The sequence below is a fragment of the Barbatula barbatula genome (genome assembly GCF_947034865.1).
Source record: "Barbatula barbatula genome assembly, chromosome: 20".
In the NCBI taxonomy this organism is placed as follows: Eukaryota; Metazoa; Chordata; class Actinopteri; order Cypriniformes; family Nemacheilidae; genus Barbatula; species Barbatula barbatula.
This window is the reverse complement of record NC_136783.1, coordinates 2,967,520-2,981,228: the sequence shown is the minus strand read 5'-3', so window position 1 is coordinate 2,981,228 and position 13,709 is coordinate 2,967,520. Positions and strand designations below refer to the sequence as shown.

Sequence of the window (13,709 nt, the reverse complement as noted above, 5' to 3'; positions counted from 1 at the left end):
TGCTAGTATAAACACACAACGGACTGACGAAGAACAAGAGCACACGAGGGAATGAAATAGGAAACCTCTTAATTACGTAATGGGCAACAGCCGCGTAGCGCAACCCGCGAGCGGGAAGCGCTAGCGAAACTCGCTACAGGTGACAGGGTGATCAGCGGAGTCGTGAGGGAAACCCAGTGAGGGAGACACGGGGGCGGGGCTGGTGACGCAGACACAGAACACGCGGAAAACTGTCAAACAATTCCCCACGTGTTCAACATGAAACAAAACACAGTCACGCAGGCAAAAAACTGAACCACAGACCCAGAGTCATGACAGAGCCACAATGGTTACACATTTGAAAAAGAGAAAACACAAAATAAAACTAAAAAATTTTTGACTGATAGCATTGTATTTTATAATTTAAATGGATTTTGCATACATTATCATGAATTATTTTCACAACCATAATCATGTTGTAAAAATGTTATATTGTGACAGCCATGTTATACACATGACAATGCGAGTAAATTTGGCTACAGTATAAAGTATAATACAGGATAAAGTTGACTTGATGTTGGATGTTGATATTTGTGACTTTACGGACCATCTCCAGAGAGCATCCCGAAAGTCAGACCTAGACAGATTTTCTGTCATAAAAATCCTAAATATTTCTTGGATTTACATCACATGGTTTTAAAATGTGAAAACTTTCTATGGATTTTTAGATTTTAATTCAATTTTGAATCCTATTCGTTTCAAACGAAACATACCAGTTCTGACTGATGTCATTATTTTGCAGCACATCATATTATGTAACAGATGGCTTTTCTTTTAAGCGGATCAATATCATTATCTCTCTGTCTGTATTGTTTAACTTCATGTGTTCTTGTGTAACGATGATTTCCGCACATCAGCATTTGAATTGTGCCAGACTGCACCAAAAGCAGAGCAGTGGGTTGGCTGTGAGAAGGGGGATCCCGCTCCATGCTATATTTAGACTGCTGCATTGTCAGTGGCTCTGAAAAACTGCAGCAGGAGTCCTGATCGATCCCCTACGTCACTGTTGCTACCTTCAGCGGGGAAGAACTCGCATCCCGCTCCCCCACAGCCCACCATACTGCCACACGTAGTGACCCACTGCTCCTCAGCGACCTTGGCTTGCCGCAGCGATGTTACATCGCGCCTGTAAGCTCTCTCACAGACAGAGCCTCGAGAGCTCTTCTGTGATGACCTTACTATTAATAGCCCCTGTCAAACATTGATGCCCGGCCCTCCCCAATCCACTGAAGCTGTACCTAAATATAGACCCGCGAGTTGATGAATTATTCATGACCATGCTTCCCCCCAACGCTCAGCCTTTATGGGAGTCGAGAGAAACGTGTGATGGAGAAACATGGCTGGAGTATAGAACGAGATGGCTGGAGTATAAAACGAGAACAAGACAGCTGGCTGTTTAAGGTCTGATGCTGTTCGTTTTGTGCCCAATGCTAAAACAACAAGCCGCCCACTCGCACATGTTCCTTCAGAAAACACGGACAGATTTACAGAATGATTTCAAGGAGAAATAGGGTTCCTAGCCTACTATACATGTGACATGTGAATGTTTTACAAAAAAAGAACAGAATGTGAATGTTTCATTTGAGTTTACTGGGGTTTGCCATAAGGAGAATAAGAAAAATTTTTAATAGACATCCTTCCAATTTTCATGAAATCAGCCTTTCTAGCTGTATTGTGGTCATTCCAGTCCAGTGTTTGTTGAATTTCAATGAAATGAAACGTCAGGAAGGACATCAGGTCACCCGACAGCAATGTGAAAGACTGGCAGCATGACAAGACGCATAAAAACTGTGATCAAAATCAAGTTTATCACAAAAAAAAATTCTGTCTTTTTCTAAACACATTTTTTTTTCGCTTAAAAGTAAATATGAACTTGTTTTCTTTGCAGTATTTGTGTTCTGACAAATACAGAGCATCTTTTCTCTTATGTTGACCTGTTTATTCTCTACATTTTCTTAAAAGGGGGAGAGATATTGTTAGAAGTTCACAGAATTAACAAAAATGATAATTTTTCCTAAACACATGCAGTAAATCAGCAATAATAGACCAAAACATTTTTCTCCCCACTTGATAACCAAATTCAAGTGTTTGTTTACAATAATATCACATGTGTAGTATTAACACAGTATTATTAATCACAGTTATTATTATCACAGTAATAGTAAATGTTCATGACACAAATCCTCCATTTAAAACCGCACTGTGTTTTCAATTAAATTGTTAAACAATATCACATTTTTATTATTTTATACAAATTGTTATTATCAGTGGACATTTCATTGGCAATGACAGGCTATATTTATTTCATAAGCAAATGTTTGAAAAGAAAGTTAAGGTCAACTAGTCACTATTATTTACAGTACATTAATGCATTTGGCAAACGTTTTTATCCATAGCAACTTACATAGCTATAGATTTGATCAGCATGCTTGTCCCCTCAGAATCAAACCCATAACAGAATGCTCTGCTAACACATCCCTTTATTAAATAAAAGAGTTGATATATTTCAAGCATATAAAAAGACATAACCGATGTACTTTAGTGCTAAAAATACATCTAGTTTTTTTCAGTAATTATTTCTTGATGTATTTTGAGAATTGAAATGAAACCCTGAAATAGGCCGCATGCAAACGGAAAGCAATTACCAGACACGTATTACACCTAATGTGAAATGTACAATACAGAAGAACATATCGCCTGAAATCGTGTCTTATAATAGCCTTTCCAGAAAACACCAGCGTGAAGAAGACTCCAATGTGAAAACCCAGTCTGTTGCTATTTTTAGATGGAACAATTTATAGCATCGGCAGCACCACCCCGGCACGACTCACGACTCGCCCTGTAGTTCAATGCATGAAGGGCTCATTACCGTCTCCAGGGCATTCAGCGGCTGCTGCAGTTGCTAGGCAACACAGACTAGTCAATAATGGGTAGATGTGTTTTTTAGTTCAGCCCGCACAGTAAAGAGACTCTCTCTCCTAGCTGTTGAAATATTCATCGAGGTTCCTCAGAAACTCTTTTTACAGTACAACCTACAAAGAGAGGCACGCACAGCCAGGCCGTTGCATAGTGACCGGAGCGCTGTCCTCGATGTGCCTGACTTACCTTTTGTTTGTTTCGCACAAGTTTTCTTCTCTTTCTATCTTGACAACAACAGACACAAAATGTTCAGTATGAACACGAGTCAAAGACACACTGTGTACAAGTACAGGTTCTCTGTACGTGGTTAGAGCAAATGCAAAAATTCAACTATATAAGTGGCCTTTGGTCAAAAGAGGCCAATCCCAGTTTCTGTAATAATCTGATCTCTAGATATGGCTTGAGTTCCTCTGTCCATCCACTTTATTCTTTGTCAGGCATAATAAAAAAAAGAAATTTGTGGATTGTATTAGTAAATCACAACTTGAAGTGTGAGCAATAGTAATAGTGAGACTTGCCCTATACAAACACCAGTTGTTGCATCAGCCAAAGTTTTGTTTGGCTCTGACATTTGAGTGTTTTTGGTCATATCTTTTATCAGAGTAAAAGAAGACAGTTTACATCAAGAACGATAGCTATAATGATAAATATATTATGCTGAGGTCACATTGGACTTTCAGCATGTCAAGTTTTATTGGTCACACATTTTTTCGTGGTACGCATTTGCAAAATTCACAAAAGGTGAAATCAAATTGGCACTTGAATTTAAGTAATATTAAACTTATGAAATAAAGTTGAAGTTGGTTAAAATAAATGTTTGAAATAATATGTTTGATGCAACTACAATTCAATTTAATAAAATTGTTGTTTAAGTGACTCGTAAAGCCTATTTGATTTCACATAAACATTTAGAGAAGCTTTTGAACTAAAGTTTTTAACACAGCAGTAAGCGCTTCTGTATTTTCAGATGATTCTAAACTGCAGTTTCACATATAAGATGCATGAGCACTTTAAATTCCAAAGGATTAGATTGGCAGTCAAAGTCTTCTGGTTTAAATGCTCTGAAATTGATCCCAACAATATTGTTTACTGTGTTGCCACGTGCATTCTCTCATGTTGGAAAGATTTAAAAACGTATCCTTATCCCAGTTATCTTTATATTTTGTATTATTTGTCTAAATTTCGCTGTAAAAAAGGACTGAAACATTCTGTAAATATAGTTTTTTGTACGGTGAAATATATCCAATAAATTGAGACTATCCCATATAATAACTGTAATTTTAAGTTTTTTTTTTCATGTATTTTTAAAAATACTGTCAAAGATTGCAATTTAAAAGAATAATAATTTAAAAGGAAAATTGGGAAAACATATAATTTTACAGGGTAAACTGATATTTTATTGTTTATTTAATTATAAACCTTTTGACAGTTTATTTTTGAACATACGGTCAAAAACTGTAAAATGACAGAAAATTTAACATGTGACTTTACAGGAATAAAACTTCTTATTTTAGAGTTTATTTCTGGCGCCCCAGGAAACGTCAGTTTTTACAGCATTTTTTACAGTGTCGCCTTAAGACTCATTATGTTTTCTTATAAAGTATTTCACATTTTATTACGCTGTGGCTCTGAATGTGTCAAAGATCAGGCACCTTCAGTTGTGTTGTGGCATACAGGCTCACCCCACTGTACGGACCGGCAATATTATTAACTACAGTATGTGTTCCTGGCCTGTATTCTCGGTGCTATTTTAAGCTCAGCTTCACAACCAGGCACTTGTCCATGTGAACGTCACAGCCAAATATCATGAGGGGTGCACATGACGTAAGCACCGGATGTTACATCGGATGTCCTAAAAAGCGCAGATCCTGAAATTACACGCTGTCGCCAGCCTGCAGCTGAAGCTCTATATTTATATCTGAATATACTTGATTATTAAGTCATCATTGGCACAATACTATACAGAACACAACGGCTTAAACAATAGTCCGCTTCACACCATTGTCTACATCCAGTTTCATCAGAGATACATGTTTCAGATAGTCGAAGCAAATCCCATTTCTTTTAGATCTTTTCTACTTTTCTTAAAGAAATGGATCCCCCAAAATAAAATGATTGTATTTCTTTTTTACGCAACCTTAATCCACAATTTAAAGTGAACACATCGTTGACAATAATAGCACCATTTTTGTAAACCGTATGAATACGTGTCTTTCGAAGTCACACAATTGAAGTTGTTAATCGATATTAAACTTGGTCTCTGCCGACGCTCGCATCTACCCCAGGTTCACATATTCACACATCATTGATAGCAACATTTTTATTTTGGGGTGAACAGTTTATTTAAACTTGAAATATGGGTTCAACTGTTAAACCCATCTGAAAAAATGTTGTACATATGTGGTTATAAAAGTGCTAATTGAAAAAGGGATGTTTTATAAGCACATGTTAATGTAATATACTGTAGCCTTGACCCGCCACACTGCTACGAATGGAAAACTCCCATGCACTTTTAGAGAATCGATTACTGGAAAGGGCTGAGTCGCAATGTAGGCCATATATAGAAAGTGCCCCATTGCACACATTGTTTCAACCGTACAACAAATCAATTTGTGTTCATTTCCAGTTCTGGCCACATGAGGATGAAATCTATTTAAGGAAAGAGCTGAAAGGGTCAAAAACAATGTATGGGACGATTCGTATTTTGACTCAATTCAATAGAATCTTTCAAATATTTAAAACATGCGTTTTTTTTCATCATGCTTTTAAAAAGCCAAGCACCTGTTCTCAAAACCCTTGTATTTAGGTCAATAAATGCTAAATGGACATAAGATGAATCATTTAAATCTGTCGCGCCACACAACTGTCATGTGTTTGTGAAGTGTAGAGAGTGACATCTCACGCAGCATCACATTTAAAAGTGACTGTAGACTCGGAGGCGTTTGAAGATCAGACCTCACGTTCTTCTCTCTGTGGGTGATGCTGGGACGGATCACTGGCTCTTTACTGAGACCACATGTTGCTTTATTTTAAAGAGCAGACTGGACATTTGATCAATTATTGACAGTGTGTCCAGAATAGAATCGCTTTAATGTCTGAGCCTTTATTTTCTTATATATTTATTGATTAAATTGTACATTACTTTAGACATGGCATTTTGAACGTTTTTTAAAAATGTATAGTTTCCAATTATCAGTATTTGTTAATCATCATTTCAGCCAAGAATCAAAACTAGTTCTGTTACAATACTGGTTTCGCACATCATGAATTTGACTGATCGCATCATGTTGTTGTTTTTCAGCCTCAAGAGATATTGCACTATTATTGCGATTGTAAATCCTTTTGGCCAGTGAAACTCTAATAGTGTGATATACCTATTCTAGATAGTACAAATTTTGAAATATAACGAAAAGTTATGATCAGGTTAAACCTTATTATCTTGACTCATGAATATTAATGAGCCGATTTAACAGTTACCCTATAGGGATTGCTGACGGTGGGTGCTGGCCATGTAGATTTAGTTGTGTGTTCAGTCTGTCAGCAAAGTCGTCGTTTAATGCAGATCTTTTTCGCGCAGACGAATGGGGGTCAAATTTGAAAAATGTATAAAAGTGTAAGGGACCTCCCGTTACAAAAAATCACAAAATGAAAACAACATTTTGATCATGCCAACATTTTTGAGTAGTAGTTCTAAATCAAAAGTCGACATATTGGATAGTTTGAAATAACAGTTTAAATACAGTTTTACCTATTCCAGAATAATTATTTCAGTCTTATACTTGTAATTTGTAGCACACACTCCAAAATGTCTATCCAAATGGAACTTGCAGCGGCACTCCAGGAGGAAGTTACATAAACGCTTAAACTATTCCTCATCACGGATGTAAACCGTTGTAATCATCCTTGGCATCCGTGGCCCTCCGGGTGTCTCGGACACACTTGGCTGTCAATCAAAGGCACAATGGCCACCCATGCAGCCAACGAGTGTCTGAAACTTCCCCTCATACCGATGGCTGGGTCAACTGTAAGAGAGTAGGGCATTAATGCACGGCTCGGATGGCAATAGCAGCCCGTGAAATCCCAGCAGACTCACAACCACTCGCTGACACTCCCATCAGGGTCTGTTCTTATAACCAGCTTATCGCTCTGACACACCGGTGGCTCGCTCGATAAATCAAGTCCTCCTGTCTCATAAGTGGAAGAAGTTAATAATCGACAGGAAGGAGCAAGACCTCAGGGTTATGGTTGCTTATAAGGCTTAAGAATTGTTCTGTGGTTAAATAAGTAAAGAGCGTTATGCACTGCACTTTACGGAGACAAATGTGATGGATGCATTTTGTATTGTGCAGTTTCTGATCTTGTGGGTTGGTTTTGAGCGCTTCTTAGACGTGATCGAGACAGACTACGGCGCTCATCTGTATAACCCCAATCATAAAGCTTATCTCGATAATGCGACCATCATTTGATCAATCTTGCAAAAAAGTAAGTCAGGCTGATTTTTGTCAAAAACAACACAAAGCTAAAAGATAGGTTTGCCACAACTAAAGTAAATTTGCTCCATCTGTCTTTTATTAGTAAAGTTTTTTTAATGGACTCCACTTACTGTACGTCACCACACTGAATGTAGTGTAAGGATTCTTTTATTTGTTGATTTATTTTCTATTATGCACGTATAAGCTCAAGAATATGGCATCACAGCAGAGTTTCCGCCCGGATGTGGCGCAGGTTTCCCTCCCCACACCTACCTCGGCAGGATCTGGCAGGATTTAAAAAAAAACTTTTAATAATTGGATCGCAATTGTTTAACAGCAGCTTGTGTGAATAAAGTCATTTTTGTCTCCGCGTGCTGTTCTGATGACACAGTCTTAAGTACAGCATATGAAGAGCGTGAGCACAATGTTCATTCCACTGATGTGGTGTTCATTTTTTTGAGAAATGAATTGATGACAGTGTGCTGGTGAGTGATAGGCTGTTGGCTAGTAACATTCAAACTGTTTTAATAATGCGATTAATAATTTCGGTAACAGGAAATTCGCTCATAAGAAAAAACAACAACATAACACCCTACAGTCTCCAGTCTGTTTCGCAAACAACATCAAGATAATAATGAATCTGCTTTCGAGTCAAATAAACAATGAATAAATACATGAATTAAGAATTTATTGGCAGGTATTTCGTTAGAATCCCCCTTTTATCTATGCAGTAATAACTGCATTTGTAAATGTTTTTTTAATGAACACATGTATAAACGCTTTAAAATGTAAAGTGTCACCATCAATTCACACGCTCTCATGTACAGTATGTCTGATACAGGTACAGACTTGTGGATTCGCAACAATAAGTGATTTGAACATATCTCAAAGACGTGTGGCAGTAAAATCAAAATGCTTTTGATCAGGTTTTATATTTGCATCCTATGACATTCTGTTATGGGGCGCTTGTGTTTGAATATGAAAGCATCCATCACATGTGTGTGTGTGTGTGTGTGTGTGTGTGTGTGTGTGTGTGTGTGTGTGTGTGTGTGTGGTTTCCCTGACTGCAGCATTATTATTATTCCTCCAGCGCGCGCACCGTGTGCGTGGGAATCTCTCTCGCTCGCGCCGCCCCCCCCTATAAATGATGCGTGAAGGATCTCCAGTATCACACCACTCTGAGACTTCACACGACTCAGGACCAGCATCACATTCTCATCTCTTTTTCACTTTTATATTCCCTTTTGATACAAACGCGCTTATCCTCGCCGATGAGTTTTTCGTGTACTCGCGCTCGGATGATCGGGTCGCGTCGTTCCGTCAAATCAGGGAGATAATAATAACAGCAGGCACGTTTGCCCGATGTGGAGGTGCTTCGGCGATGGTCCGTGGAGATGTTTAGACGCGAGATGGCACGCGGGATGCGCCTGTAGAACGCGCGGAGCGCGGGGGTCCCCACGCAGCTGAACAGAGACTGTTGCGGAGACTTTACAGACTGAAAATGGTCCAAAATGTGATTTTGGTGTTTTTCCGCAGGAGACTGAGCCAGAGACCAGCAGTCGAGGAGCTGGAGAGCAGAAACATCCTCAAACGTGAGTATCTCATATGGAGATAAAGAAGCGAAGAGCATCACTAGATCTATAAAATGCGAACTATTGATCATGTTTTATTTTATTTATTTATTTTCTGCACAATCTTGCAATACCTTTCACGCGGTGTAACAAATTGTTTTTGTGCACGTGTCTGTAATAACCGATCAAAATACTGCATATTTAATAAGGATGCAAACGTGTTGAAGCATGCACTACAGGGTACAGTTATTATAGTTCTGCGGCATCATGTCAATACTGGAACGCACCCTGTTGGCATTGTTATTATAGTTTCATGAACTCTTTAGCATATATAAAATATAGAACTGAATTCGGATTTTGATCATTCAGACAATAGAATAACCATATACAGAGAAAACTAACCGCGAGGTGTGTAAATGTAATTCCAGATGATTTGGAGATCATAGACACAATCTGTCTAGAGTAGTCTGACACAATGATAACTGAATACATCACAGACTGTGAGACTCCAGACAGGGTGGGATAGATTACACAAGTCTACACGTGATCACTATCCAGATGAAACTGAACTTAATATCAGCGTTTAATGTCATTGCTTCACAATTATGTCAAGGATCTTTTAAAGAGAAAAAAGGTCTGTTTTGCTCTTTAGTCTTTTAACTACGTTTGTTAATTACAAACATTTCCAGATTATTTTTAGCAAGCCAAGAAACCTCCACAGTCATCTTTCTGTTAGTCACGCAGGCGCTGCACTTGTGATGGGGTTTGTTTGTTTAGCTAAGCCCCTCATTCAGTCCTCTATCTTGGGCTGTGGCACCTGTGCGCTCTGACTCTGAGCAGCTGTCTGCTGACTTTGGCATCTTTCTTGCCTCTCTGGGCCACGTGCATACACTTCAAGCCGTTACTCTTAAAGAGTTGAGACAAGCCCAAGGGCAGGCAACAAGGAGATTGTCTTAAAGTGATGAAACTTTGTGGTTTATTGTAGTTTATCTAACGGACATGTGTGTCCTGAAGTTAAGTTTCCTAACAGAAGATAATCCCCATCGCACATATTTCACAGAGGACAAACAAGAAAGAGGAACATTACCCTGTGCTGTGTAAGGATAAAGACTAAATAAGAAATGGCCTTAAAATGTATTATTTGTTGCCGCCGTGGTTTGGGGGAGGGAGCTGGAGGGCCGGGCGTCCGGGTGGGGTCAAATTATGACAGCTGCAGACACAGATGTTCAAGAGACACGTTTCAAGGGTGCACAGCTATCAAAGATTTTATTTCTCCACGAGGACATTTTCTATTTAATTCTCACATTTATGAATCTGACGAATTCAAAATATTTTATGAAAAGTGAAGTTCAAAGAAACCGTCTTAAAAAACTCGTCTTGCCATTGCAAACGACTTAAAGTTCCTAATAGCTCTTTTTGCAAAAGATCTCTGGGTTTACTGCACATGTTCATGTTCTCACCATTTCTTTTATTTCATATTTGCAGAGAGGAATGACCAGACAGAGCAAGAAGAGAGGAGAGAGATCAAGCAAAGGCTGAACAGAAAGGTAAAACACATTTATGGTCAAAGATAGATGATTTAAAGTCAACATTTACTAAACATCTATGCATGTTAATCCATAGAGCAAAATGGTTTTTTATATGTTGTTCACCAAAGTATGAAAGCCTCACAAAAGTTGGCCGTTGTCTAATGAGCCCCTCTCCTTTTCTTGTCTATCCAGCTTAACCAGCGGCCGACCGTTGATGAGTTGCGGGACAGAAAGATCTTGATCCGCTTTAGTGACTATGTGGAAGTGGCCAAAGCTCAGGACTATGACAGGAGAGCAGATAAACCCTGGACGAGATTATCCGCCGCAGATAAGGTGCGTAAACCAGAACCCTCCTGATCTGCTGTGGAACATTTGCATTGCATAATACTGTACGGTCTAATTAAGTTGCCATAATACTTCATAGACATTTAAGAGTAAAGAATTGAATTCTGCAAAAACCCCAAAACAATCACAAATAGAATACAAAAGTATTCATAAATGTCATATTTATGATTCTATATGAACTCAACGTCCTGTTCCATTGGAATTGATTTTGCGCTTCATTCATTCGTTCACTGGCTGCATTACCGTGTCTGTTTGGGACTCATTTCTGTTGCTTATGCCTTGCAGGCGGCGATACGCAAAGAGCTGAACGAGTTCAAAAGCAACGAGATGGAGGTCCACGCGTCAAGCAAGCACCTGACGAGGTCTGTTTTCATTTAGGCTGTCTGTTTTTTTTTTCGTGTGACAATTCAAAAAGTACAGCGGATTGTTGCCGCAACTAATTTGCATGTCCTCTTGCATAACTGATAAAAGTGCAGGACCCATAGATCAATGCGAGAGGTTGTTCTAAAAATAGCCGCATCTCTCCAGTTATAAAACTGTAGGATTTGTAGAATCAGCACACAGCCGCGCTGGCCGACATGTATAACAAATGCTTGCTCACATTTGGCTTACGCATGTTTTACGTTAGACCTCGTTTCTGCAGATAAGAATAACACTAATAGCTGAGCAAGGTCCCAGTCCTGTTAGATCCACTGCGCTTGTCTGGAGCTCACACATCTTTCTTCTATTAATAAATCTTTGATGGATGATAGCAGGGTTTGTTTTGTCACATGGCTCTTACAGGTGTCTTCTCTCTTTGCACTGCAGGTTCCACCGACCATAGCGAGGTTTCTTCTGTGAAGAATACGCTCACGGTATCTCTGTAAAGTCAAAGACCTCGGGAGGCTTCGACCAGTGCCGGGTCCATGGGTGCTCCGTGGAGGGCCTGATATTTGGGCGCTAGTGAACCTTGGAGGCTATGTCTCTGGAGCTTCGGCCTAAAGAAGCCGAAACCCTCCAAACTCCACTCAGTCAAACTACTGCGTGTCTGTAGAATATTGAACCTTTATTCTTTTGCAGGGGGGATGGTGAAAGACTGTTTAAAAAAAGGCACTGACTTTTTTAAATAGACTGTTTTTCAATGGTCGCCTTTTGATGCCAATTGGAGGGAGGGGTCAAGCATGTGACTCATTCGAACCGTTTTCCTACACCAGTGTTGGTGCTGTAGTGATACCCTGAACCGTTTCTGGGCTCCTACTAAAACTTGAGTTTCATATCAGCTGTATAGATGTTAGTTTGAGGAATACGAATCATGTCTTACCTTTGCAATGACTATTTATTGTCTGTACAGTACAAGCTTTGGATTTTTCGAAGCAACTGTGTCTGTTGTCTTTTCTGAATGAATGAACGAGATTTAACAGAAAGAAAAATGTGTGAAACTGAACAGAACATCATTCTCTTTGGCCTCGCATAACAACGCAAAACCACATAAACATCTTGCAAAAACATTGAGCATGAATATAGCTTACATATATATTGTGGGAGAGATACTACAAATCATCTTGACACCAGATGGTTAAAAAGGCTCAGAAAAGATTTCCTATTTTAGTGGTTTGATATTTTATTTTAAAACAGTATTTATCAGTGTGATTTAGGTGGCCAGACACTTCTGTACTTCACATTTCTCTTTTATAGGCCAATAAAGTTTCACTTGAATTGAATTTAGATGATACCACTTGAAAGGGTATTTGTTATCAATAGGGAGGAGATTAAAATGACACCTGCTATGAAGCAAAAGCAAAGCAATGAATAGTATTTGTGTGGCAAGAATATTCGGGTTATGCATGGAGGGACAACAGTTGTTCCAGGCCCTGTGATTATGGGGCCAACCAAGTTTATGGCATCCATTAAAATTCCAATGCTGTTAAAAACACATTCATATTGATTTTTTCTAAAGCACATTCTGTTCAAATTGTAATTTTTAAAACGCGACCAGCTAAACATGTCGATGAATAAGTGTTTCTGTCACTGTGATCTGCTGGACCGGGTTGGCATTCTAGTTGGTCCCTGGAGTGGTAATTCTTTAAACAGCAGTAACACACCTCATAATTGAACTATCGAACTATACGTTTTATGCAGGGCACAGCAAAAAAATGTCTTTTTGGACAAGTTTATGAGTAAATTCCAAAACGCATGTCACGTGAACGTTGGTTATGTAAGTGTATCAGACGTGTGTTCTTTTCAACACTCTCACACATTATTCCACCTATTCTAAGTAGAGAGGCATTTGGATGAGCGCCACACGTCTGACAGAAGAACTGCATGTTCAGCCTGTCAATTATGTTATTTTCAACAATAAGGTGTGAATGACAGATGTGATGTGCAATAAGGCTCAGAGAAGCGGATTGGTGGAAAGCTTCGTCCAACCTCCACATGGACGTAAATCATTTGCTGGCTTTTGTAACAGCATGGATGTGCTAAACATACCGTACAACAAATGGATACGTCACTTTATGATGATATTTGCATGAAAAATTATTTCTGTTTTGTCTAAGTGAATGGTGTATATTTGATGCGGAAGCTAATTATTTGCATGCCACTCACCAAGATTAATTTAAAATGAAGGTTTTTGAAGCTCATGAATAAGAGATGATCGCAGTAGCTTCCTTTTAGCTGCTCCTTAACTGGGTCAGTCTCCTTTCATTGGAAAAAACCAACATCTGAGCCACGCGCCGAGGAACCTGGTGCAGCAAATATTTTCCTGGTAAACAAGTGTAGCTGTTGATTTGTTGTGATTTCACAAAGTGAAGATTATGTGATTGAGGAATCATCTGTCTTTGCTCTTTCCAACAGTT

General features: G+C 39.0%; 1 protein-coding gene across 1 annotated transcript in view; it reads left to right on the top strand.

Moving 5' to 3' along the window:
• The window catches only part of phactr3b (phosphatase and actin regulator 3b), a 46,379-nt gene extending 34,145 nt beyond the window's left edge, over nucleotides 1-12,234 (top strand). Inside the window, exons 9-13 of the mRNA XM_079483209.1 lie at nucleotides 8,967-9,022; nucleotides 10,487-10,548; nucleotides 10,723-10,863; nucleotides 11,161-11,237; nucleotides 11,683-12,234. Coding sequence (XP_079339335.1) covers nucleotides 8,967-9,022; nucleotides 10,487-10,548; nucleotides 10,723-10,863; nucleotides 11,161-11,237; nucleotides 11,683-11,698 — 352 coding nt within the window. The 3' untranslated portion in view covers nucleotides 11,699-12,234. The remainder of the gene's footprint in view (nucleotides 1-8,966; nucleotides 9,023-10,486; nucleotides 10,549-10,722; nucleotides 10,864-11,160; nucleotides 11,238-11,682) is intronic.
• Nucleotides 12,235-13,709: the final 1,475 nt, after the last annotated feature.